This window comes from Podarcis liolepis (assembly GCF_965112155.1).
Source record: "Podarcis liolepis genome assembly, chromosome: 6".
NCBI lineage: Eukaryota > Metazoa > Chordata > Lepidosauria > Squamata > Lacertidae > Podarcis > Podarcis liolepis.
The window spans coordinates 3129617-3157457 of record NC_139559.1 but is presented as its reverse complement, the minus strand read 5'-3'; the positions used below and the strand labels follow the sequence as shown (position 1 = coordinate 3157457).

Here is a 27841-nt window from a genome sequence, read left to right as displayed (position 1 = left end):
CCTTCTGGGTTCTTAGATACCATACAATACTACCTCTGGGTGGTGAGGCAGGGTTAGGGGGACAGACAAATATGCTGACAGTTTTCCAGGCCGCTGCTTGAACCTGTTACCTTTTCTGAATCCTTGGAGGTGGCAATAGAGCTTCCAGCATCTGCACCTCCTCTATCTGCCTGCCTCTTCAACGTCTGCTTCTTCATTCTTGGGCTTATTTTCTGCCCCTCATTAGCAATTTCAGTCTAAGAGGAATGACAAAGTGTCACAAAATGAAAACAGACGGACACACGCTCTCTTTGTGTTTCCTCCCTGACAACGTAACTGACTTTAAGACCTTGAGGGCAGGAACCCAACTTCTTTTTTTTGGCCCAAGTCCCTCTGTAAATTATCAGATCAGATGCTGTTCACTTGTCAGGATCCCTCCCCTTCCACAACAAGTGACCATTCCTGCTTAGAAAATTGGTGGGTAAGAATAGCAGTCACTCAGGCTTCAATCTTGCCTCGGACCTTTAGAGACACTTATCTAGCCCAACCTCCTCGAGGTTTCTGGACACCCTACACATAAATCGTACCTTGCAAGAGATATTTATTGTCTCTCCTTAAAGGACTCCAGAAGATTCCACAACTAGCTAAGCCTGCTCCATGGAAGCCCAGCTATGTGTCCCTATTTCCAACTTAGGCTGCAATCCTCAGCTGGGAGTAAGACCCATTGAACTCAATGCAACTTGCTTCTGAGTGTAGAAGGCTGTTAATTTGCTACAGTCAGGGTTAAATGCAGTCTCCCTGGCCCTGCTTCTCTGCCTTTAACAGAGCCTGACATCCAGAAATTTAACAAGCTCAATTTTCCCCTGGCTTGGAAATAAGTGGTAGGAGCACTTGTTCAATTTCTATGTCAGGCTACCGTCAAAGGCTCAGGGGCAGTTTTGGGGTGGTTTTTTTGGGGGGGGGGGTAAGGTATCTCCCCTGGCTACTATTGGAACCCATTAAACTTTCCTTCAACAGACCCTTGCAATCTGCCGTTCTCTCTCTTCTTCACCGCTGCCTTTCACATTATAAAAAAACACCTAACATGTCTCTCTTTTGGCTCTAAGCTGAAAACACGCTCTACTTTGGTTTTCTAGTGAAAATCAACAGATCTCTCCGCTGAGGCCTCTCACATACCAAACAATGGAGAACTGCCAACCCTTGCCAGGCACTTTCTAAAATGCAACCTATAAAGGAACTGCCCAGCCCCCAAATTAGTCCAGCCTCCTCTTGCCCCACCCTCTCCAGCTCCCATCTGCAGCTCAACGTGCAAGTGTGAGACCTTTTGCATTATACGAAAATACGTAAGAATTCAGACATCCCCATGATTGGCATTAATGCTGGTAGTTTTGGGCAGCAAGTCACCATAGCTGATCCTGGGATGGCCAGCAAGTCTCAAGCAAAAGCCTGTGTGCTGGGTGGCTGTAGGAAGGGTGTTCTCAGCAATAGCACTATCATTTCCTTGATGGAGGGGCGGCGGAGTGGATTTGAGTCCCCCTCTGCATGTAGCAGCAGTATCAATAGGCTCCATACCAACAGCAACTATCCATTTTGTTTATTTATGGAGGAAACGTATGGAGATCTTTTTAACTTGCATTCCCGAAAGGGGAATATATTGGAGGGGGAGGCTGGGGGGCTTCCTTCCCCCTCAGCTCATGTGGGCAAATTGTGGGCTGCTTGGTTCTTGTAGAACCATATGGGGAGTGAAAACACTAAGAGAGTAGAAATGGGGGAACTCTGCCACAGATTATTAGTGCTGAGCTGCCCAAAGCCAAACAGTCTTAAGGACTACTACTCCGAAAGGGAGCGCAAGAACACGCGAAGCTTGGAACCCATTTCCCCATCACTTCCCTTACAGCAAAAAATCCAAAAAGCACAAGACCTCCCAACCAACTATAATCGTGCAACCTCAATTTGCCAGTTTATGATGGAATCCCACCCGAAAACAGCAGCTTCCTAGAAGCGCCTGCCTCCAGCTCTCGTATTCTTTCCTTTTCAGCTACACTGCCTTTCGCATCTTTCCATCTGGCTGTTTCTTTCTGTTGCAGCCCCTCCACTGCCAACACAGAGCACGCTTCTTCTTTCTACCACCCACAGGCTCCACACACATGCAAATGTACATATTATATATAATCACCAAACCTAAACTAGCATTCAGCTACTTTCACATTCGTGGCTTCCCTCTGGGCAGCCATGTCCAAGAGGGAGATCTACTGGTAGATCACGGGGTGTTCCTGGTAGATCTCTGGTCCGTCAGTTATCTCCTTCTCCCTCCCCCAAAAAGGGGGAGGGGAACCAAGTGCCAGTTTTTTTAATACTATGAGATCACAGTTTATCTGGAGTTGGATATCCCTGCCTCTGGGGAACAATGGGCACTCGCTATATATATGTTGTTGTTGTTGCTGTTTAGTCATGTCCGACTCTTTGTGACCCCCTGGACCAGAGCACGCCAGGAACTCCTGTCTTCCACTGCCTCCTGCAGTTTGGTCAAACTCATGCTGGTAGCTTCGCAAACATTATCCAACCACCTTGTCCTCTGTCGTCCCCTTCTCCTTGTGCCCTCCATCTTTCCCAACATCAGGGTCTTTTCCAGGGAGTCTTCTCTTCTCATGAGGTGGCCAAAGTCTTGGAGCCTCAGCTTCAGGATCTGTCCTTCCAGTGAGCACTCAGGGCTGATTTCCTTCAGAATGGAGAGGTTTGATCTTCTTGCAGTCCATGGGACTCTCAAGAGTCTCCTCCAGCACCAGAATTCAAAAGCATCGATTCTTCGGCGATCAGCCTTCTTGATGTTGCAGCTCTCACTTCCATACATCTCTACTGGGAAAACCAGAGCTTTAACTATACGGACCTTTGTTGGCAAGGTGATGTCTCTGCTTTTTAAGATGCTGTCTAGGTTTGTCATGGCTTTCCTCCCTAGAAGCAGGCGTCTTTTAATTTCATGACTGCTGTCACCATGTGCAGTGCCGCCATATATATATATATATATATATATATATATATATATATGGTGAGGGAATGGCGTTTCAATTATAAATGTGACCCCGCCACCCACCCAAGCGTGTCTACTCATAAGTAAATCCCCAAGTTCAAAGGAATAGGAAATGCGCTTAGGACATACACACACACTCCCCTGAGAGGCTGCCCCACCGGTCTCACTTCTGAATAAACAAGCCTAGCCTCCCTCACTTGCTATTATAAGTCTTTAGGCTCCAGGACATGGCGGGCAGCTGAAATGGCTCCTGTTTCTTGCACCTAGACATGCCCTGGATGGATTCCCCAGTCGCCTCCGCCCCTCTCTTTGCTTCAACACCCTACGTCTCCCCACATTTCCCCTCCAATCAGAGAATCTTAATTGTGGGAAAGGGACCCAGGGGTCATCTAGTCCAACCCCCCTGCAATGCAGGAATCTCAGCTAAATCTAGGCTGACAGCTATTTGTACCCAGACTCCATTTCATTGTGAAGGAACCAGCGTGGTTTGGGCCGCAGACGGTGCACATTGAATTGAGGAATCTGGCAGACCCACATCCCAGTCCCTGCCTAGGCAGGAAACCCAAGGGATGGACTTGGTGTGAGGAAGAAAATAGGCTGAATTGCATGAAGGCTCCCAAGGCGATAAATTAAAATATGGCAGAAAACGAGAGGCATCTTGAATGGCGACAGTGGTTTCACTGCTACATGCAGACTGTGGCAGCCATTGTGGGTGGGGTTTTTTTTGGGGGGGCGCACTGTTCGATTTTGGACTTATTATTATATATTTATTTATATCCTGCCTTTTTTCCTGACAGGGAGGCAGCGTGTGAGAACAAGTTGCTGGGCTAGGTTTATTTTATAATCTTGTAAGATTTATGCGATGCTCGATTGTTAAAAACAAACAAGGAAAAAAGCCCAACCACCTCAAAACAGTTTGCAAAGACAGGCCCCACATGTATGTATTTCATGATTTCATAGAATTTATACACTACTTGATTGTTTAAAACAACAACAACTCAAAGTGGTTTACAAAGATGGGCTGATCTAGCAGCCTGGCATAATAATAATAATAATAATAATAATAATAATAATAATAATAATAATAATAATAATAATAATTCTCAGTCACGACTGAGGCTCAAAACTGGTATCAGGCCTGTACCACTTCAGTGACTGGATGCTGTACCACACGGAAAAATCCAGAACCTGTAGGAAACCTTATCAGTTTAAAAGTACTTCATTGGGTTTTTTTGCTTTTTAAATACTGTATTTTATCATTTTGTTTTTTGTGCGCTCCATAAGTAACGTACACTATTACGCTACAGTCGTAAATTAACTAAAATAAACTTGAAGCTGAGGTAGAATGCAACAGAAAATGCTGGCGTCTCCTGGCGTTTCTGGAAATGTCCGCCTCTTCTGCAAAACTCAGGCTGCTTTCTATTGCAGGCCCAGGAGATGGGAGGCAAATGGCTGCACATCGGAGACAGGGACCCGGCAGCCATGTTCTTCAAAGAGGCTCTTCTTTTTTAAAATAAAAAATATAAAATGGCAGCAATGGTGGTGAGACCACGCTTCCCAGAAAGTCATTTTGGAAAATGAGAAGCTGCCTTTACCTCACGCCCCGCCATTCTTGAGGAAGAATGAGCTGTGCGCACTCCAAGGAAGCAGCAAAAAAAACGACCATCATAGGCCTCCTTCAAGGCCTAGCCAAACTGTGGCGCAACAGCGGCCATTTTCCTGACACACGCAACCAGCCCCCTTGCCAGACGATGGGCAATCCCCCATTGTGTTCCCCCTTCTGAATCTGAAAATTGGAGGGGGCAATATTCACCTCGGTTTATAACATGCCATTGGGGGGGGGGTACATTCCTAAAACAATTCACTTTAGTGAATTTAGTTCATTTTTTTCAAGATAACAAGCTTAATAAATAATTTTATTATTATTATTATTATTATTATTATTATTATTATTATTATTAAACTGCTCCATTGCACGAACTGCTACGGTAATTGAAAAAGCAATTAACTGATTGATATTTTTCCTTGTCTTTATGGGCCAAGGAGGGGCTCGCTCAGCCTTTGCCGAGCACAAAAACGTGAGGGAACGAGAGTTGCTCCGCAGGACCAACGTAAAACAAAATATTATTCATGACCCGTTCATTACATTTTAATGATTTTTTTACTTATTTAGTGTTTCATGTTGTCCACATCCACTTTTCTTTTTCTCTCTCTTGTTTTAAGCACTTGCTTGTTTCAAGCAGAATGCAATGCAACAAGCAGATACCATCTTGCGAGTGCAGCACTGCGGCATTACGGCACCGCCGCCTTTTCCGTCCTCCCCCCGCAACCTCCAGCCATCTCCCCTGCTCAGGCCCCAAAGCCTCTTCTTCCCCTTATCCTTTCCTCCCAGGCAGCCTTCTCTCTCCCTCTCGCCTCTTTCCTTATCTTGTATCATGCCATTTCACCATTTCACGTTTCCCCAAGAGTCTCGCTTCCCCCTCCCATTCCCTTCCTCCTAATGCCCCTCTCATGCATTCGGGAGGCAGGATGTAATGGAGTATTGTCCCGGAGGAAGGCACGGCTGGCTGGCTGGCTGGCTGGCAGGATCGCTTCACGCTGCAACATTTTGTTGCAGGTCCTGTTTGCCATGGCCTTTAACAGACCCCCGACTGATGCTCAGCTCTGCATCCCCCAAAACAAATGCTCCTCTGAATTGGACTCCTTGGCAGGTTTTGAATAAACATACACAAACTTTTTATTGGTAACATATATAGAGAGAAATTAAGGATCTTTACAATTTTATAACATGCAGAGAATAACATGTGTTGAAAAACCAGAGAGAGGAGCTGAGGGAAGTCTGGGGAGGTGGGAGGGAGGGCTTTTCTCTTTTGGGGGAGGGAAAAATGGGGGGGGGGAATAAGGATGATATATTTTTGATAGATTGTTATTTTGAAATTCCTAATAAAAAAAATATTGTTAAAAAACCCAAAACAAAACAAATGCTCCTCTTTCAACCTCACAGGGTGACCCTTGCCTAAACTGGCTGCTTCTCTCCGACTCACTGCCCCGCCATGCCACCTTTCTGCAACTTAACACCATCTCACGAGTTAGCCACTGTTCTCTCCCTTGTAGGGAGCTGCCACCTGGCCCCAATGTTACAGACACAACCGCACATTTGCCATATTGTCTCTTCACCATAAGTGTGGGAGGATTAAACCCCAAAAAGTGTTCACCCTACTTGTTGTCCTAGTGTACGTGTGAGTTATCACAGCGTGCAAGGCACATATGTACAGTGGTACCTCTGGCTGCGAACAGGCTCCGTTCCGGAGGCCGTTTGCAACCTGAACGGAATGCAACCCGCGTGTGCGCAGGTCGCGATTCGCCGTTTATGCGCATGCGCGTGGCGTCATTTTGCGCATCTGCACATGTGCGAGCGGCGAAACCCAGAAGTAACCCGTTCCATTACTTCTGGGTCGGCGCGGGAAGCAACCTGAAAATGTGCAACCTGAAGCTATCGTAACATGAGGTATGACTGTACACAGCACAGCACACATGTGGGGTACATGGGTGCTTTGTGAAGGCTGTGGGCTGAGACTGCAAACAGAGACCCACACCGCACTATTTTGCTGGATAAAGGCACACATTCCTTGATCTTCCCAGCTTCCGCACATGAGGTCCTGCCAAAGCAGAACGCAAGCACTCTGCAAATGCTCAATGGCACCTGACAAATTAATACACACCACCTTCCCTACTTCCCCTAAAGTTGTTCCATGTTTATGCTCAAAGCCACCTTGTGAGATAGGTTAAACTGGTAAAAAAATGTCCCCCAGTAAATTTCATGGGTGAATGGGGAACTGAATCCAGGTTTTCCCCATCCAAGGGCTCGTCTACACTCGTCCCACCACTTTCCCCCAGGGAAACCCAATCTTTACTGCTGAATCGGAGCAAACATCAATCAGGTTTCCCACAAACTGGTGTTTGTTTCAATTCAGTGGTAAAGGCAAACAGAAAACCTCTCGGACCCATGTTCTTTAGGCATGGGACATTAGTGTGGACAAGCCAAGTCTGAAACATATCCCATCAGCCCCAAACCAGTACAACCTAGAGGGCGCAACACTGAGAAGGCCGGCCTAGGGTCAGATAATGTCTGCAGACAAATGTGACAATCTTACACACATGTGGTGCCAGTTCCCCATTCTCCTGCATTACCAGTTATTCCAGTGCCTTGTTTTTCCCTTCCTCTTGAGTCACCAGGGCCTCCAACAAAAAAGCACTCCTCCCCTCAGTGATACCAGTGTCCTATTTCCTGTTCCCAAGTGGGTGGTACTCACAAACCCTTCTCCTTTTCCCTATCCCAGCACACACATTGCTAATTCCCCAACCATCATCCAGGGTATATGCTCCCCGTGGCCCCCCTCCAGGGCAACCACAGTGCCCTCCATTGTTGGTTTCCCCCCTTATAGCAGGAAAATCCCATTTCTTCCCTTCCAGGTGTTAAACTAGCATACTGCAGCTAGAAAAGCAGTATTATCACCAATGGCTGCTGCTGTGAACAGACCGCTCTGTTCCTGTCTGTGTACATTTTGGCTCTGCATTAAAAAAAGAAGACTTGCAGATCATGGCTTTGGGCCCCGGTGTCTAGCAGGCGGAACATGTTCTCTGTACCCATCTGCCAACTGAGAATAACGCTTTGGGCATCTGACGAAGCAGGCTCTGGTCCACGAAGGCTTGTGCCAAAATACTTTAAGGTGCAACGAGAGCAACAGATTAAGAAGCCTGCTGTCCCTCTGGAGAGAAGAGGGTGTGTGGAGCAGGACTGGGGGAGATGGGGATCAAGCAGACTTCCTCTTTCCCATTGGACCACATGCTTCACTTGGAGCTAACCCCACAGGTCTAAAGAGGGCTACTCCTACCTGGGCTTAACCTGAACAAGGATTCAGTCATGGAACACTCACTGTAGTAACAGATACAGATAGGTAGCTGTGTTGGTCTGCCCTAGTCAAAATAAAAAAATTCCTTCCAGTAGCACCTTAAAGACCAACTAAGTTAGCACTGTGTATCTGAAGAAGTGTGCTTGCACACGAAAGCTCATACCAAGAACTAACTTAGTTGGTCTTTAAGGTGCTACTGGAAGGATTTTTTTTATTTTGTAGTAACAGAGAAGACCAGGAGCCTCCAGCCCCAAATATGGCTGGTGCAGAACTTAAACCCCTCTCCATCTCTTTGGGTTTCCTGCCCCAAAGCTCCACCACCCCTGCTTCAAAATTTCCCCCTGCGTGTCAGAGGCTTTGGGGAAAACCTATGGGCAGGAAAGTCATGGCTGCTCCTCTGGAGTCCTAGACCTGCCAAGGCAGCCTTCGCCACCCTGGTGCTCTCCAGATGTTCTGAACTACAACTCCCATTAGATCCCGCCAGTGTGGTTGCACTAGATGGGGCTGATGGGAGTTGCAGTCCAAAACCTCTGGGGAACACCAGGTTGGGGAAAGCTGAATGAAGGTTGCAGTTATCTGCAGCCCTTGGGCCTAAGATATATCAGAGTTAGTAGTGATACTTTTATATGCCTGTTGCCTTTGTCCATGGAGTTGAATTCTGGTGCTGGAGGAGACTCTTGAGAGTCCCATGGACTGCAAGAAGATCAAACCTCTCCATTCTGAAGGAAATCAGCCCTGAGTGCTCACTGGAAGGACAGATCCTGAAGCTGAGGCTCCAATACTTTGGCCACCTCATGAGAAGACTCCCTGGAAAAGACCCTGATGTTGGGAAAGATGGAGGGCACAAGGAGAAGGGGACGACAGAGAACGAGGTGGTTTGACCAAACTGCGGGAGGCAGTGGAAGACAGGAGTGCCTGGCGTGCTCTGGTCCAGGGGGTCACGAAGAGTCGGACATGACTAAACGACTAAACAACAACAACAACAAGTGATACTTTCGTCCTCCTAAAAATCAGGATCAAGCTACAAATAGAACAGAGAAGCAGAGGCAGATAGGAATACTCCTGCTGACACACAGACGCACCCATAACTCAATATCTTCCCTTCCTTTAATGCAAGGGCTCCCAAACATTTTCCCCAATGGTCCAGTTGCGAAGGGTCCTTCCTGGCAGACCACTTAATGATTTTTTTTCTGCTTCTTGTGGCAACTGGAAAATGTAGTGCTAGATGCTGTGTGATTTTAAATTGTATTTTTATTGCTTCCCCCTTTCTTATATTGTATCATAATTCGCATTCCACAGAATTCAACTTGCAATACAATACTTAAAGTACAATATAATAAAGGACAAAAGCAGTAAAACTACAAATAAAGAGCCAAATGAATATCTAATGTGGACGTGCTGTGGGCAAGCTGAATGAAACTCGTGCACCACCAATGGTCCACGAACCACCATGTGGGAAGCGCTGCTCTAATGTTCCTGGTCTAGGCATTTGCAGAATGGCGGAGATTCCTGCATTTGGGGGGTGGACTAGATGACTCTTGGGGACCCTTCCAACCCTACGATTCTATGGGGCTTGCCATTGAGTAAACACAACCAGCCCCTAAGCCTCGGGGTTCAGGGTCAGTGTTCCTGTGCAGCCCGCCACGCTCGTCATGCACATCTGGCCAGATGCACATTCGCCATCTCAAGAGATGCCCTGGTTCTTCGAGCCCCCTGCAACGCTGCCCGCCCCAGCTCCACGGGGTGGGGGTCAGGCCCTCTGCCTGGAGGGCTGCCCTTCCTTCTAGCCAGCTCCCGAAGCGCAAGCGCCGCCGGAGCGTCCCAAACGGGCTCCAGGGCGCAGAGGCTGGGATGCAAGCGCAGCGCCCTGCAGCTGGGCAGGCCAGGCGCGGCTCCCGGAGAGGAGCAGCCCGAGCCTCGCCGGGGAGGGAAAGCGAGCTGCCGCTGCCGGCCCCATTGGCTGCAAGGCGAGGCAAGATTCCCGCTGCCAATCCCCCGCGCAAAAGCCCCGCGGGACCGCTTGGGCAGCGCCACCCCAAGGCCTTTGCCAAGCAGGTACTGAAGGTAACCATGGGAACCGGGGGGGGAGAGTGGGAAGGAGAGAGGAGAAGGGATCTGGCACAGCGATCCCTCCCCGGGCTGTCCTCGCCTGGGGCAGGCAGGCAGGCAAGCCGGCGGCCGTCCTGGGCTGCCCCTCCTTTGCGCGCAGGAAGGAGGCACTCGCCAGCTGGCAGCGCCAGGGCAGGGCAGGGCAAAGCAAGGCAGGCCAGGGCGCGGGGAGGGGAGGGCAGGCAGCTGCGGAGAGGCCTCTCGCGGCGGGATAGAGACCCTCCGCTCCTCCCCCGCCCCGCGTGACACGGAGCGAGGTGGGCCCCCTCCGTGGCGTCTCCAATTACGCACCCGCCTGCCCAGGCGCACCTGCCGCGCCAGCCACCTGCCCTTTGTTGTGCTCTGCTCTCCAACGCACGCAGCCTCGGCTCGGGTGGCGCTTCCCCCTCCTCCTTAATGGGGCTCCTGTGGGTGCGTTTCATCAGACCCAACAAGTCCCCTCCACCTGCACCAACGCGGCCCCCCCCACCCAATTATCCTCCAAGCGGCCCAAGTGGGATTGGGAATATTGTTGTGCAGGAACAAAAGAAAGGGGCGCTTCACACGTTACCAGGCAACAAACTCGGGTTTGCCTGGCAGGGGACGTTCAAGGAGTCGCTGGCACTGATCCTCGCTCTCTAGAGGAGGCAGGTTTTCAAATGCCTGGTTTGCCACGCTCACATGCAAACGGGGGGGGGGGTGCAGCTTGGGCCAGAACAGAAGCCAGAGACCTGCATGCTACCCTCACCACCAAATGAGCACCCAGGGATTGGGTGGACTACTGCAATGCGCTCTATGTGGGGCTACCTTTGAAGGTGACCCAGAAACTACAACTAAGCCAGAATGCGGCAGCTAGACTGGTGACTGGGAGCGGCCGCCGAGACCACATAACACCAGTCTTGAAAGACCTACATTGGTTCCCAGTACGTTTCTGAGCACAATTCAAAGTGTTGGTGCTGACCTTTAAAGCCCTAAACGGCCTCGGTCCAGCATACCTGAAGGAGCATCTCCACCCCCATCGTTCTGCCCGGACACTGAGGTCCAGCGCCGAGGGCCTTCTGGCGGTTCCCTCATTGCGAGAAGCGAGGTTACAGGGAACCAGGCAGAGGGCCTTTACAGTGGTGGCACCCGCCCTGTGGAACGCCCTCCTGTCGTATGTCAAGGAAATAAACAACTATCTGATGTTTAGAAGACATCTGAAGGCAGCCCTGTTTAGGGATGTTTTTAATGTTTGATGCATTACTGTATTTTAATATTTTGTTGGAAGCCGCCCAGAGTGGCTGGAGAAGCCCAGCCAGATGGGCGGGGTATAAATAATAAATTATTATTATTATCATCATCATCATCAGGTTGTGGGGGCAGCAGCAAACAGGCACAGCCTCAGCACCTGAACCATAAAAACATAGGCCGATCCAGTCCAGCCTCCTGTTCTCACAGGGACCAGCCAGAGGCCTGTGAGAAGCCAGCAAGGAGGATCCGACCACAAGAGCCCTCTCCAGCAACTGGCATTCAGAAGCACTGCTGCCTCTGTCCTGGGAATGCCTTCACCCAGTGGGACAGATGTAGCCCCCTTTCTCTCTCCTTAATCAAACAAAAACGAAAACATGTTCTAGTTCAGCCATATGCCCCCTGGCATGAACATGGTTACAAATCCTCATTCTATTACATGTATTTTTGTCTTAACATTTTATTGTATTTTTTAACACACACACACACACAAAGGATGCTTAACAACAGATCCTTCCATGATGGTTTATTGATGTCTTTTTAAAAACCTTTAATAGTTTTATCGTATGGTTTTATGTTTCCACTTTCTGTAAACCTACAGAGAGAGCGGTATACAAATATTTTTATAAGTAAATAAATAATTCCCAAGCAAATGCGATTTAGGATCAGGCAGCAGAAACAAACCACATTTCAGTCCTGTCGCCATGATGGCGCTATGATTTAAAGTGAGCTTTTGAAAGGCAAAACTGCACATGCTCAGAGTATTTCTTTTTTATTGTTATTTTTCCTGCCAAACTACTTTTTTGTTCTTTGCTTCTGTAACAAAGCACAAAAATAGACACACCTGGAAAGCATGCAATGGAAGGCAGTAGGAAAGTAATGTCAGTTATGTGCTTCACAACTTAAAAGAATGCACAGAGACGCAACCATACTTCCTTGTTGGCCCTTGTGCAAAATACCTTCTGTAGGAGGCCCCTCCCCATTTAATTTGATAGTATCCAATTACACACCTTCTGATCAGAGAGGAAACATTATAGAGAATAACTTTAGGTAAATACGAAGTGCATAAACTCAGAATGCACACCAATTACAGAAGCATCTTTATGTGTCATATTAATTGGCCTGACAAAGCTACATTAGGATATTATAACAACTTAATTTATGGCACGTTAATAAGATTTCTGGGTTTGGAGGGGGCCTTAGAGCCTGTAGGCTCTCGTGCACAGCCCACCTTAAATTGCGGCCATTAAATGCACATGTCTGGGGAGTGCAGGTGTTGCTCTGCAAGACTATTAAGTCCAGAGTCTAAAATTACCTAGCTGCACTGCTGTTGACAAAAACTCCCCTCACGTGTTGGGAGAGCGCATAGAACCTATGTGCGCCACCACCACCCCTGTCAGGTACACTGGCCTCCTTCCCCACCAGCTGTGCGTTTGGTCTGCCTGGGAAAGGTCCCCGTGCAATTTCCTCCCTGCAGTATATTCACTGCGCTCTTTATGTGTGTGCACCAAGTCCAATAAGGGACGAGATTAAGCTTTTAAAGTGTGAGGAGATTTCTCTGAAGGTCCCTATATATTTTGTGGCCTTTAGGTAAAGGTAAAGAGACCCCTGACCATTAGGTCCAGTTGTGGCCGACTCTGGGGTTGCGGCGCTCATCTCGCTTTATGGCTGAGGGAGCCGGTGTACAGCTTCCGGGTCATGTGGCCAGCATGACTGAGCCACTTCTGGCGAACCAGAGCAGCGCACAGAAACGCCATATACCTTCCCACCGGAGCGGTACCTCTTTATCTACTTGCACTTTGACGTGCTTTTGAACTGCTAGGTTGGCAGGAGCAGGGACCAAGCAACGGGAACTCACCCCATCGCAGGGATTCGAACCGCCAACCTTCTGATCAGCAAGCCCTAGGCTCTGTGGTTTAACCCACAGCACCACCCGCGTCCCTTTAGGTATACACCAACAAATATAATATATGAAATGGCCCATGGCCTTGTAATGAATCTATGGGAAATGTATGCGCAGCTCGGTAATCCACCCTTGCACATCACCTTCAGATCCATGACAGCATAATACTAATGTACTAAATGAATGAACATGTGATGTGGTTAACTGAGGATGTGTAGGGTGCCTTTCCCCTCACCAGTAAGGCTGCCACTGTTTCTTCTGACAAGGCTCCTGTGCCTTTTGCATGAGGGACAGAAATTTTAAAAGAGATCTGCACCGGCTGTCAATTTGCTACCAGGCCAAGTTCAAGGTGTTAATCCGAACCACTGCTCCACTTTTAAAACTATCTCAGCAAGAGCAATATACACTTGCCCTTTTAATGTTCCTTTAGCCACTCCCACTTTGCAAACCTGAGTGCGTTGATGAAAATACGCATTTTGCAGACTTCCACTGGGAACCACAATGTGATGTGCCTATGGAAATGGGCACCAGCTACCCAGAGCCCAACAGAGTCAGGAGGAGCGAAAGACTCTCCCAACTCAGGTTCCCATTGATGACTGTCATCTGCACAGAATCCTGACCTCTTCCTTTAACTGCATTGGGGAGAGGTTGTTTTTCAGCATCCTCCCCTCACAGAAGCTGCAAAATAAGAAAGGGCTCTGGATATCCCCTGAGAGGGGCGTAAGAAAATTACAGGCTCCTCTTTCAAAGAGCAAAGCCGCCTGGGCTCCTGAACTGCTTGTATATAGGACCATCTCCTCTTCCTGGGATCTCCCTGGCTACCACAGAGAGAAGAACCAGCTACTGTCTGGAAAGCAAAAGCCCCGAAGAACAACTGCCTGTGTTTTGTCGAACATGCTCCTCCTTGTGGGAATTTTATGTAATAAGAGCACAACACAGCAGCCAGGCACACACCTCCACCTAAACCAGCTCTTGCAGGGGCAACTGGTGCTTTTGTTTAAAGCACCAGACATGGCCTTAGATGCTGGGAAATGAGAGCACACCTTCCTCCAAAATGTGCCGGCAACTGCCATCTGATCTGCACAGTGCTGGTCCGCCAGTAACCTCTACCCTGACCCTGCACAGATTACAGCCCCGCACCTCGTTTTCAGGCGTAACAAGACACCCCCCTTTCAATTCCCCAAGCCCAGAGCATCTCCCGAAAGCGAGAAATGTGGTGTGTGGAGGCAACCTTTGCGTCAATGAGTAACTATGGGCCAAAGACCCCACCTTTCCACGCCAGATCAAATCTGCAAAACAGGCTCAGTTATTTGCATTCTTTTTGGGGGGGACAACAAGGAGTAGAACTGGAGCCACAAGCACGCACCATGTCTCGGAGGGGCTCCTGCCCCACTGCCCAGGGCGGGCGGGCACATTGCAAACAGTGTTTCTTGGGGCACAGATGGCAACTCTCCCTAGGGACTCAGGAGGGGAGCCCTCAGCCAGCTCCAGCCCACTTAGAGAGGGCTGGGAAGAGAAGAGGTCTGCCCTAAGAGGCTTAGCAGGGCCAGGGCACGGGTTAAGGCACGGGGGGAAGGGGCTTGCAGCTCTCCCAATCCTGGCCTCCGCTCTGCAGGGCTCCAGATAGAGCGCTTTCTGGCCCTCAGGCGAGGAGGGGCTGATGCCAGCTGGATTCCACTTCCTGCCGGTGCAAAGAGGCTTCCTGGCAGTGAACGGGCGCCCTTGTTTTCTGACCACATTTCAAACGCCCATCACTCTGCCGGGGAGGGAGCAGCTCGGCAGACCCAGCCGGCTGCCCTAGAAGCATGCCTGGCTGTTCCATATAACTGGCCTCTCCCCCTCTACAAAGGCTCCCATCACAGGAGCAGGGGGCAAAGGCGCTCGCTCCTCCTCACTCTCACAGCTGTGGGTCTTTGCGACGAAAGGTGAAGACGCTCAAACATGCCTGGAAGAAGCTGCAGAGGCTGCGTGCACCCATGAGGAGCTTAAAATGCAGCAAGGTTGCTTTGCTTCTCAATGAAGACCAAAGCTGGTTTGCAGGGAAATGCATCAAAACGCAGCATTTCTTCAGAAACCAGAAGACTGGGAGGGGTTGCGACTAACATCACATGTGCTCCAGAGGTTACAGCCTCTACTTTGCCTGCAGAGTCTCAGGCTGAGACCCTACCTACCCACAGACTGTCTTGCCAGAGTGGTGCATTCTCTAGTTATCTCTCACTTGGACTACTGCAATGTGCTCTACGTGGGGCTACCTTTGAAGGTGACTCGGAAACTACAAGTAATCCAGAATGCGGTAGCTAGACTGGTGACTGGGAGCAGCCGCCAAGACCATATAACACCAGTCTTGAAAGACCTACACTGGCTCCCAGTACGTTTCCGAGCACAATTCAAAGTGTTGGTGCTGACCTTTAAAGCCCTAAACGACCTCGGTCCAGTATATCTGAAGGAGCGTCTCTACCCCATCGTCCAGCCTGGACACTGAGGTCCAGCACCGAGGGCCTTCTGGCGGTTCCCTCACTGTGAGAAGCCAAGTTACAGGGAACCAGGCAGAGGGCCTTCTCGGTAGTGGCACCCGCCCTATGGAACTCCCTCCCACCAGATGTCAAAGAGAACAACAACTACCACACTTTTAGAAGACATCTGAAGGCAGCCCTGTTTAGGGAAGCTTTTAATGTTTAATAGGTTATTGTATTTTAATATTCTGTTGGAAGCTGCCCAGAGCAGCTGGGGAGACCCAGCCAGATGCGCGGGGTATAAATCATCATCATCATTATTATTATTATTATTATTATTATTATTATATCACTGGCATCCCCAGGTAATGCTGGGGCAGAAGTGCTGCCAGTCAGTGTAGACAACACTGAACTAGATGGAGCAATGGTCTGACTCAGTACATGGCAGCTCCTGACATTCCTATGTTCCGCCATGTGCAGAGTAAGCAGGGGACATTGCACAGCCAATCTCTGACCCACAAAACCTCAATTTCCAATATACCTTTCTGGTGCATGGATTTTTCTGGGGCAAGGGGAAGCCACTCTCTGCGCATCCTCAGAGGCACTCCTTATGATCTCTACGAAGCTTCCAACATTTGGCAGGGGGGCTTGAACGCGGCCTGCACACTCTGCGTTCGAAACACAGTAGTGATCAAGCAGATCTGGTGACCTGCCTGTTTCCAAGTCATTCTGAAATGCTGACAAAATCCACGCTACCCAACAGCGCAGAGAACACATTTTCACATTTATGGGCTGTCAGTGCCTACAAGGAAAGTGGCCAGATGCCCTTTGGTCATCATCATAATACAAAAAATTTCTGAATCTCAGAAACCCGTGGTGGCATTATCACTGTGGACCGAAATCTTATGTGTTTGTATCTACCTGAGGTTCCTGCTGAGGCCATAAGGTAGGACATAAATTTTAACTGTGACTGGTATTTATCGTTAGGCTCATAGAGCTGTGGCACTGGAAGTAACCCGAAGACTGCCTTATTTTCTCTTCTGCTTTCGGCCTGCCTAGAAAACTGTGTTTCATTTATGGCCTGGGGAAGATGTGGTTTGCAAGCCAGACTTCACTTTGTCAAAAATGGGGGGCTCAGCCACTGGTGCACCCTCCAAGAATCCCAGGTGTGAATTTAATGCCTGTAGCAAGGAATTTTAAATCACTGTAACCTGCCCTGGACCATAAAGAAGGCTGATCGCCGAAGAACTGATGCTTTTGAATTCTGGTGCTGGAGGAGACTCTTGAGAGTCCCATGGACTGCAAGAAGATCAAACGCATCCATTCTAAAGGAAATCAGCCCTGAGTGCTCACTGGAAGGACAGATCCTGAAGCTGAGGCTCCAATAATTTGGCCACCCCATGAGAAGAGAAGACTCCCTGGAAAAGACCCTGATGTTGGGAAAGATGGAAGGCACAAGGAGAAGGGGACGACGGAGGACGAGATGGTTGGACAGTGTTCTCGAAGCTACAAACATGAGTTTGGCCAAACTGCGGGAGGCAGTGGAAGACAGGAGGGCCTCGCGTGCTCTGGTCCAGGGGGTCATGAAGAGTCGGACACAACTAAATGACTAAACAACAACAACAACCTGCCCTGGGACCTGTTGGTGAAGAGCAGGTAAACTACAACAACAGCTTATTTACCCTGCAGTCTCCATCTTGGAGCCAAATTTCCATTCTGACCATATGACTACAACATCCGGCCTCATGTTTTATCAACTAGCACTATGAGAAAGCTACCCCTGCTCTTTCTTACTATCATTTTTAATATAATGGTTACAGCCATTTGGAATGCCCAGTTTTTGAAGCTCTTGCCTATGTGCTCTTGTGAACACACCAAATTCACACCTCATTACTCCGCCACTTAACTGCCACCCAGGAGTATAGGGTTTTGCAAGAGATTATCAGTGTCTATCAACACCATTCAGGCATTTGAGGGCTGCCAAATTTGTAGTAAGCACCAATACCTGTTTATCATGGTATATGAGGACCAGAGCTTTCCCCCACTGAGCAGTTGTCATCCCGAACATTTTACTATGTAAAAAAAAAGTCTGATTTATCATATATATCTCACGAGTGGCGGTCGCTTTTAAAAGCAATCAGTGCATTGACCTAGCAAATTTCAGACCCCTTTTATCAATAAACGAATGAATGGTAACACGCACAGCAAAAACGATGCCAACTGACCCCTCAAGAAGTGTGTCTATGTGGGTGTAAACACCTTCAATTGCTTCACAAAATCCACATTTTGAGTTTTCCGCCATAATATTTAATCTGGTTGCTGGTGCATTTTAGGGTTGGCGGGGAAGATGTGTGAAAATTCCCTTCAGCAACTGGAATGGAGAAGGGGTAACAAAGAGTCATTCATAGGCCTGGCTCTGAGGCCAGAGGAACAGATGGCTCAATCAAATGGCACAGAATCACGTCCCGAAAAACCTGCCCTTAAAGGATCGGCCTGGTTTGTGCTTGCCATTCCATCCCATGACCCCAAACTTGCCCTAGAAGAAAATAAATATTGAACTCTCTGCTTGAATAGCTGAACTTTCCCCATATCTAATGTAGGTACAGTTAACTCTGCAGGGGAGCCAGATAGGCAGGGTATAAATAATAAATTATTATTATTATTATTATTATTATTATTATTATTATTACTATTATTATTATTATTATTATTATTATTATTATTATTATTATTAATATTATTATTATTATTATATTACTGTCCTCTCAGCACTTACTTGAGTGTAAGTCCCATGGAAAGTCAGTGGGTCTTACTTCTGAGTAAACATGTGCACATATCTACTCCACCAACCCAGTATTGCAAGGCAGAAATATTTGTGTCAAATGCCGAACGAATTTAGGGCCAAAAAATTCATTGTGCTCATTTTCTTTAAGCATGTTTCATTAATTGCTATTTTAGGACGTCTTCAGATTAATCTTATTGCTTTAGGCAATGGAGAAAACACACACACACACACACACACACACACACATATATATATATATATACACACACACACATTGATAAAATAATTTAAACGCTGTTAGATATTGGGGGTGCTGTCAGTTGCGCTTGACTGCTGGAATCCACTTGTGATTTATCAATAGCACCAGTGAAAATGAAGCAGCTCTATTTGTAACACCACAGCCAGCATTAAAAAGTTTAAGGTCAGTTTTTCGAAGGATGGAGCAGTTATCACAATTCCTCCCGATGCCCGCAAGGTCTTCCTCCTTACCACCCACATTAGTGCCATGCCAGTCTATCCTATAATGAAAACATTTTCTCCTAGCAGAATTCAGGACTGCATCCCGTGTCAAGGTGAAAAGAGGACCACTTCTGATGAGATGCTTTGAGCAAAAACAGTTCTCAGTTCTTCCATATCCTCAGGAAGCTGGTCCTTGACTGCCTTTTGCATGGAGATTCACTGCTGCTCGTGTTGAGCTATAGGGTGAAAGCAGCTTTGGCAACAGAATCTGCTAAACCCAGGGGTCAGCAAACTAAGGCCCATGGGCTTGAAGTGGCCCGCTGGCTGTCTTGGCTTCTTTGCTCTTTGGGGCTGGGGGGGGGGGAATATTTTTTTCCCCTTTATTCCCCCCCCCTAAAAACTAGGTGCGCCCTATGGTCCGGTGCGCCTTATGGGGCGAAAAATACGGTAAATGAAGACAGTGGCCGGTCAGAAACAATTCAGCAGAGGACAGCAATGGGCTTTAAGGCAAATGAGCAGCGGCTGCTCCTTCTGCAAAAGGTGTGATCCCAACCTATGGAAACAGGACAGGTATATATATATATTATTAGTTCAAAGGCAGAGGAGAAGTTGTTGGATGCAGAACTAACTTAATTTAAGGTGTGTTTTAGGACCTGTAAGACAGAGTTGTTCCGCCTGGCCTTTGGCTTGGAATCAACTTGATTCCCTTCCCCTCTTTCCTTTTTCCTTTCTCCTTTTGTGATGGAACTCCTATTTGGGGACTTCCCTGGCTTTTTTTCTGGCCCACATAGGACCAGTCTGGATAGCTGGCCTTGGTGAAGACTTGACGTTTTCATCCCCAAAAAGTTTTTGATTTGAGTTTCTACTGAAATGAGGCTGCATTTTAATGTTGTATTATAATCTTGTTTTTAAGTTGTATTTTAATCAGTTGCTTTTATACCTGTTGTTAGCCGCCCTGTGCCCGGTCTTGGCTGGGGAGGGCGGGGTATAAATAATTTTTATTATTATTATTATTAAATCTGGGAGCCAGCTGAAGAGAAATAATTTAAGTGCAGTTTTTAATTCAGTGAAGGCGTATGCATCGTATTGGGTTTTGCAAATGGTTCTGGCCCTTTCAGAGCTCACTTTAACACATTTAAGCCCTGCTGTCTTTAAAACTTATGCAGTGCAAAGCATTCTCAAAGTACTGCGAGAAAGATGCAGTCCGCTAAAAACTGACCTGAGTGAGCAGGGCTGAGCTCAAGGTATTATCTGATTAATCAACACTGCACCCACCAGGAGGCAGCCAGCTATTATTAAACCTCAGGGATATGGAAGATCTGCCATCCCAAAAGCACTTACCCTTGATTAGTCCCATGGAGATAAATGAAGCTTTTGACTGGGGTTGCCACGTTTTTTTCTTTTCTCCCTGCCTTTAACATGTGAAAGGCAGGCAGAAAGTCAACAGGTATAGATTCTCCTCCCAGAAGGGCCCCAGCGGAGAAAGCCGCTCCGGTTGTGTTTCTGCTTGCCGTGCAGCTGCGAAAATCACACACCAAGGAAAAAGGCTAGGCCAGCTCCCCAAGAATCAACATTTGTCAGCAAAACACCAGGAACCGACCTACTGCGAATCTTAAAAGAGCAAAAATCCTTCCTCAACCTTCGCCGCTATTTTCCAGTGCATACATTTTAAATTCATCGATTAATCATTTGAAGGCCAGCAACTTAGTTGATGAAAAATCTTTAATTGGCTCACAGCTCTATTAGCAGAAGCCAATGAAAGCCACTTTCTAGGATGAGCCGAGCCAGCCCATAAATTCTGCTACCTAAACCTACCAGTAGTTCTCTTTCAACTTCAACCTCACCTGCGCTATACTTAAAAGCAGTATCATACCTCTTTTAAACAGCCATGGCTTCTCCGCCCCAAAGAATCCTGGGAACTGTAGTTTGTCAAGGATGCTGAGAGCTGTTGGGAGACCCCTAGCGCCCTCACAAAGCTACAGTTCCCAGAGATCCCTAGAAGAGCTAATGAAACACTCTGGAAATATAAGCTCCGAGAGAGGTAAAGGTAAAGGGATCCCTGACCATTAGGTCCAGTCGTGGCCGACTCTGGGGCTGCGGCGCTCATCTCGCTTTACTGGCCGAGGGAGCCGGCGTACAGCTTCTGGGTCATGTGGCCAGCATGACTAAGCCGCTTCTGGCGAACCAGAGCAGCGCACGGAAACGCTGTTTACCTTCCCGCCAGAGCAGTAACTATTTATCTACTTGCACTTTGACGTGCTTTCGAACTGCTAGGTTGGCAGGAGCAGGGACCGAGCAACGGGAGCTCACCCTGGGGATTCGAACCGCCGACCTTCTGATCGGCAAGTTCTAGGCTCTGTGGTTTAACCCACAGCGCCACCCGTATAGGGTGGTATAGGGGTCTCCTAACAGCACTCAGCACCCTGAACCTGGGTGCAACTGATTATCCAGATCCACCCCAATCTGGGTTGAGACTCAGTTTCAGAACCAACTCAGTCTTAGTCGCCCGGACGAGGAAATTGAAGGGAAAGTGTCCGCTACTTCTGCTTGATCTCTCAGATTTTTGTGCCGTTGAGTCCTCTGGAACCAACTCAGTTGGATTGGCATCAGAACCACCATATTGTGTTTGTTCTGTTCTTTCCATCAGGTCCGCATTCAGAGAGAAGTGCTGAGTGAATGCTCCTTGGACCCCTGGCAATTGCACTGTAGGGTACAGCAGGATACTACCCCCTCCCCAGTGCCATTTACCATCTTTATGAAGCGGCCATGGTTATAACGCCTGCACTGACTGCCCATTTCCGGCCAAGCCAGGTTCAAGGTCCTTGTATTCATCTACAAACCTCTGAACCAATTCTGTCCAGCTCCAGCCTGAACCTTTATAGCCCAGCTCGATCTCTGAGCTCATCTGCAAAAGCACCATTAGTCATCCCCTGAGTTGGTGAGGCTCATCTGACATCAACAAGAAACCCAGCCCTGTGGAATATGCTCCGCCGGTAGAGATTCAGCAGGCGCCTTCTGCTTTGACCTTTAGATGTCTGCTGAAAACTTATTTTCAAGTAGCGTTAGAAATTAGCAAGGTGCCAGGCGCGTTTTGCAACTGGCGCGGGTCTAATGGCGACCACTGGAGATCTCTGGGTGCCAAGTTGGTGACTGACGTCTCCATCTGGCTGGCCTCTCCAACCTTTTTAAGCAGGTAAGCAGAATAACTTATTTATTGCATTTATATCCCACCTTTTTAAGGACTCGGGTGGCTCTGTGGGTTAAACCACTGAGCCTAGGAGTTGCTGATCAGAAGGTCGGCGGTTCGAATCCCCACAACGAGGTGAGCTCCCCTTGCTCAGTCCCTGCTCCTGCCAACCTAGCAGTTCGAAAGCACGTCAAAGTGCAAGTAGATAAATAGGTACCGCTCGGGCAGGAAGGTAAACGGTGTTTCCGTGTGCTGCTCTGGTTCACCAGAAGCGGCTTAGTCATGCTGGTCCCTTCATCCCTGAATTTTGTTGTTAGTTGTTGTTTAGTCGTTTAGTCGTGTCAGACTCTTCGTGACCCCCTGGACCAGAGCACACCAGGCACTTCTGTCCTCCACTGCCTCCCGCAGTTTGATCAAACTCATGCTGGTAGCTTCAAGAACACCATCCAACCATCTCCTCCTCTGTCGTCCCCTTCTCCTTGTGCCTTCCATCTTTCCCTGAATAGGATGTCCCTATTTTCATCAGAGAAATATTGGAGGGTATGCAATTCAGCAGGCAGGTTCTAACAACACTTTGGAGGTCCCGAGCCTCAAGGAGGTTAGATTGGTCTCAACTAGGGCCAGGGCCTTTTCAGCACTGGCCCCGACATGGTGGAACGCTCTGTCACAAGAGTCTAAGGCCCTGTGGGACTTGACATCTTTCCGCTGGGCCTGCAAGACAGAGCTGTTCCGCCTGGCCTTTGGTTTGGACTCAGTCTGACCCTTATGTCTCCTTCCCCTTATGGTATTGATTTATCAGCTACTTTTAAATGAGGCTGCATTTTAAATTGCATTTTAACCTGTATTTTAAATTTGTTTTTTTTTTCTTTTGTATCCATCCCCCTCTCTTTCCCCCTATTATGTTTTTACTGCGATTTTATTGGTGTTAGCTGCCCTGAGCCCTGCTCTGACCGGGGAGGGCGGGGTATAAATAAAAATTATTATTATTATTATTATTATTATTATTATTATTATTATTATTATTATTTTATGTTCTTCTCTACATTAAATGTGGGCGTTTTCACACAGAGGCAGAACGAGCACGGTAACCTGACAAAGTCTGCAGTTCAAGCTGCCATTAAAAAGCTCTTCTGGGGAGAGAGACCTGTGTCAACTACCAGGTCCTGGCACTCAGGACGTTGCCAGAGTCCATGTTGTTCAATATTGTCTTCAACACAAACTGGCAGCAGCAGCTATCCACAGTTTCAGATCAGAGTTCTTCACAACCCCACCTGGAAAGGTTGCCAAAGACTGACCCTGGGAACTTGCAAAGGAGACGCTCTACCAGTGAACCACGACCTGCCTCTTCTTGTGGTCTTGCAGCAGGTAGATAACTTAACTGAACCAATGTTTCTGAGCAGCAAAAAGTGAGACGCGCAGTTTGGAGGAAGAGGCCGGTGTGAAAAGGCAGAGGAGACATTCAGCCACCTGCCCTGCTCCCTCCCACCCACAATTCGGGGGCGAGGAGGGGGAAGTCGGAAACCAACAGGTTCCACTTTGACGCAAACAGAAGCCGAGGCTCCTGTGGGACCAATTGCAGAGTTATTAATCAGAGGAACAAAGTGGGGGATTGGGCAGGGAGAGGAATTGGAGGCGTCCAAGGTTTCAAAATGAAGACCTTGTTTTCTGGAGTCGAACCCTTGCTCCCCCAAGCAGAGGAAACAGCTTTCGGGCTTGCAAAGAGGCAGAAAGGAGCAGCTGCATGTGTGTGCATGCAAAGGAGTGGGAGAGGAGGACCCCAAAAGAGGAGCTTTCCGGGAAGATGCAGGCAGCACCCCTTGCCTGCTAGGACCAGAGGAGAATCAATAATGCAGCTTTGCTCCTCTCCAGGTATCTGGAAGGAGGCCTCCTGCTGCCGCCAGCCAATGGCCTATCTGTTTACCTTGGAAGAGGCAGCCCAGGCAGGAGAGAGAAGCAATTAAAGGGCAGCTTTGATTAGGACGGCTCTGAGCTTTCTTAAGTGCCTGAAAAGCAGGAGGGGGAGAGATCCTGGCCTGATCCTTCCACCCGCCTCCTCTGCACATCACTGTGGTTTTTTTTCCTGGTGCAGCAGAAGCAGTGTTTAAAGGATGCACTCCCTCAGTGTCCAGCTCGGAGGAAGGACCCGGTTGCTAAGAGACAGGGCTGTGCATCCCAGCCCACGCTGACCTTTAATACCCGCCGCAAGCTCCAGGGCTTCTGCCGGAGCAGAGAAATACTCGCGCAGGTAAAGAGCTGGGAGACCAAAGGATGGTTCAGCTAGGCGGCTGGCAAAAATCCCCGATGCAAAGCTGTGCACTTCCGGCGAGGGAAGCTGTCCCATGGGTCTTGGGAGAAGAGGAGGTGGAAAGAATAAAAGGGCCTTAAAAGCATTTCTGCACAAAAAGAGAGCTTGGGGGGGGGAGGCAGCCTCGCCGCAGAGCATCGGGGTGGGGGGTGCAGAATGGCACTGCTGCCCATCCCTGGCATCTAAGCAACAAAGGGAGCGATGCTCACAGCATCCGAGGAGGAGGCGGAGGAGAGAGGGAGGCCGCAGGGAAGCTAGACAAAGGAAGCAGTGAGCAGGCAGGCTTGGTTTTAGGGCAGAATCCAATCCCCGTGGTTTCTTTGCTGCGGTTTGCATAGCAGTGGTCCAATCTGGGGCAGGTGGGCTGGATGGAGGAGAAGGAGAGAGCTTGTTTGCTGCTGCTCCGGAGGGCAGGACCCAAACAGCTGGGTTCAGGAAAGGCGATTCTAACTAAACGTCAGGAAGAACTTTCACTGAAAGGGAAGGCGAGGGACCCTCCTTCGTTAGAGGTTTCTGAACAGAGGTTGTGTGGCCATTCTGTTCGGGGTTCTCTAGCTGCGACTCCTCCATCGCGGGGGATCAATTGGTTTACCGTATTTTTCGCCCTATAGGACGCACTTTTCCCCCTCCAAAAATGAAGGGGAAATGTGTGTGCATCCTATGGGGCGAATGCAGGCTTTCGCTGAAGCCTGGAGAGCGAGGGGGGTCGGTGCGCACTGACCCCTCTCGCTCTCCAGGCTTCAGGAAGCTATCCGCTAGCCGTGGGAGAGCTGCGCGAAGTTGCACCCAGAAGCTTGCCGGCACCCAGAAGCTTGGGGCGCGCTGAGCTCAGCACACCCTAGGCTTCGGGCTTCACGCAGCTCTCCCACGGCTTGCGGATAGCAGCCTGTTCTGGGGGCTGGGGTTGGGGGAAGCTCGGGCTTCCCCCGCCCCAGCCCCGCACCTGGGGGGCAAATAATTTTTTTTCTTTATTTCCCCCCCAAAAAACTAGGTGCGCCCTATGGGCCAAACACGGTGATTCAATTTATTAGACTGGTTTGAAAACCACAGGGTGGTTCGCAACAAGATTCCTCCGCCGCCTTAGAACAAGGAAGCTGGTGCCAACCCAAAAACACAAGCGCCTGCTGAATCGGGATAGCGGCCCATCGAGTCCAGTATCCTGTTCTCACAGTGGCCGACCATAAACTCCCGTGGGGAGCCCACATGCAGGAGATGAGTGTAGCAGCTGCAGCAATTCTCCTGCCTTCTGATTCCCAGCCCCTGGCCTTGAGAGAAACTCTGCCTGCCACCATGAAAGCAGAAGACAGTAGCCACCGCTAGCCTTAGCCCCCCAAGTCCTCTTTTAGAGCCACCCCAGACATTTTGCTCCCTGAAGCAACTGGCCGAGCCACTTCTTTTTCAAGCAGAAGGAAAAAGGAGAGGGGAAGGATGAGACCGGTACCGGGGTGGGGTCTCTTCCTATGATCTCTCCGCTCCCGGATTCACGCAGAGACCTGAGCTGTGCTCCGGCTGAAATCATCATTAGGATGTCAAGACAGAAGTCTATTGTGCATCAGCCTCTAGAATCTGGTATGCGCTGCTTTCCTAGTCAACACACATCAAAAAGAGTCACAACAGACAGCAAGCGCAAGGGTAATGTGGGGAAAGCAGACTTTTCCTACAAAGGATGGCTTCACAATTGGCACTCTTGGCTCTTTTATTTCAGTGGGGAGAAAGATGACGAGAGGTTTTAATAAACCGTGATGGAGGAAACAAGCAGAGAAGAGATTTAACTTTACAGATGCAAAGACCTGGGCGCGTCGGCTCAAAGCGACAGGCAGGTTCTTAGTTTACGGCAACAGCCTGGAAGCACATCTTCATATGGGGTCTGGGTCTTCCTTCTCCCCAACCAGGTACCCCTCCAGTCTACAAATGCTGGCTGCTGCTGATGGGAGTTGTCCAAAACATCTGGAAGGGCAACTGGTTGGGGAGAAGGCTAGTGCAAATAATTTGGAGTTTTTATTATGCATTTTGTGTTTTTATCCTGTACTTCTGTGTTGCAAACCGCCGTGAGGTCTATGGATGAAGGGCGGTATACAAATTCAATGGAATAATTTATTTTTCCTTTGTTTTTTTACTATGGTTTTATGTTTATCAATCTCAAATGGCTTGGTGACTCTTAGGTTTATGCAACTAATCCAGAATGCAGAAGCTTGACTGGTGACTGGGAGCAGCCGCTGGGACCATATAGCCGGTCCTGAAGGATCTTCACTGGCTCCCAGTACATTTCCGAGCACAATTCAAAGTGCTGGTGATGACCTTTAAAGCCCTAAACGGCCTCGGCCCAGTATACCTGAAGGAGCGTCTCCACCCCCCCCCCATTGTTCAGCCCGAACGCTGAGGTCCAGCGCCAAGGGCATTTCTGGTGGTTCCCTCACTGTGAGAAGCCAAGTTACAGGGAACCAGGCAGAGGGCCTTCTCGGTAGTGGCACCCTCCCTGTGGAATACCCTCCCATCAGATGTCAAGGAGATCAACAACTACACACATCTACAGACATCTGAAGGCAGCCCTATATTGGGAAGTTTTTAATGTTTGACATTTTACTGTGTTTTTATATGTGCTGTAGCCACCCAGAGTGGCTGGGGAAACCCAGCCAGATGGGTGGCGTATAAATAGTAAAATTAGTAGCAGTAGTAATTGGGCTTGCTGCTGTGCTGTAACGATTGGAGTGTTGGATTGCGTGACCTGGGAGACCACAGTTCAAATCCGCGCTCAGCCAAGAAGCTCATTGGGTGACCTTTGACCAGTGACCGCCTTTCAGTCTAACCTACAGTACAGGATTTGGAAACACGCACTCAGAGTGAATACCTATTAAGGAAATATTCAGTAAGGAGGCAGGGAAACCCCAAGAGCTAGAAACTCATCACCTAATAATGTTCATTCGCTCGGACCAGGAACAACGGATGCATCTTAGTTTCCACCTTCGTGTGAACCTTGTGTGTGAACCTCGCCCCCGGTGCAGATTTGGACTGGCGGTTAAGTTTGACCATGCATGAGGAATCCTTATGTTCCGATAATCAGAGAAAGGGCCTTTCATATCCTTAAGACCAGCCATCTCCCTGCAATAACACAACACTTTCACCAGAGGCAGACTTTGGTAATCTGTCGCAATACGGAGAGCCCAAAATTTGGCGTCCCCAAATGGATCGTATCAATGCGCTGCGCGGAAAAAGTGTTTCACCTGTCCTGAATTATAATAATAATAATTTATTATTTGTACCCCGCCCATCTGGCTGGGTTTCCCCAGCCACTCTGGGCGGCTTCCACAGAAACCAAAAATACACTAAAATGTCACACATTAAAAACTTCCCTAAACAGGGCTGCCTTAAGATGTCTTCTGAATGTCAGCTAGTTGTTTATCACTTTGACATCTGATGGGAGGGCGTTCCACACGGCGGGCGCCACTACCGAGAAGGCCCTCTGCCTGGTTCCCTGTAGCTTTGCTTCTTGCAAGGAGGGAACCGCCAGAAGGCC

General features: G+C 48.7%; 2 protein-coding genes across 6 annotated transcripts in view; one reads left to right on the top strand and one right to left on the bottom strand.

The window, feature by feature from the left end:
- Positions 1 to 27841, top strand: part of CCM2L (CCM2 like scaffold protein) — an 881881-nt gene that overhangs the window by 283140 nt on the left and 570900 nt on the right. The window lies entirely within an intron of this gene.
- NOL4L (nucleolar protein 4 like) overlaps positions 1 to 27841 on the bottom strand; it is a 135041-nt gene that overhangs the window by 92893 nt on the left and 14307 nt on the right. Inside the window, exons 1-2 of one of the 5 annotated variants that reach the window (XM_083507405.1) lie at positions 5173 to 5569; positions 111 to 236 (exon numbers count right to left, since the gene is read on the bottom strand). The exons of 2 other annotated variants lie outside the window; for them this stretch is intronic. In XM_083507405.1, the coding sequence (XP_083363531.1) occupies positions 111 to 197 (87 nt within the window). In that variant the 5' untranslated portion in view covers positions 198 to 236; positions 5173 to 5569. Of the gene's footprint in view, positions 1 to 110; positions 237 to 3204; positions 3364 to 5172; positions 5570 to 27841 lie in introns of those variants that run through there. 2 more of the 5 variants (XM_083507406.1, XM_083507401.1) reach the window with 2 other exon arrangements.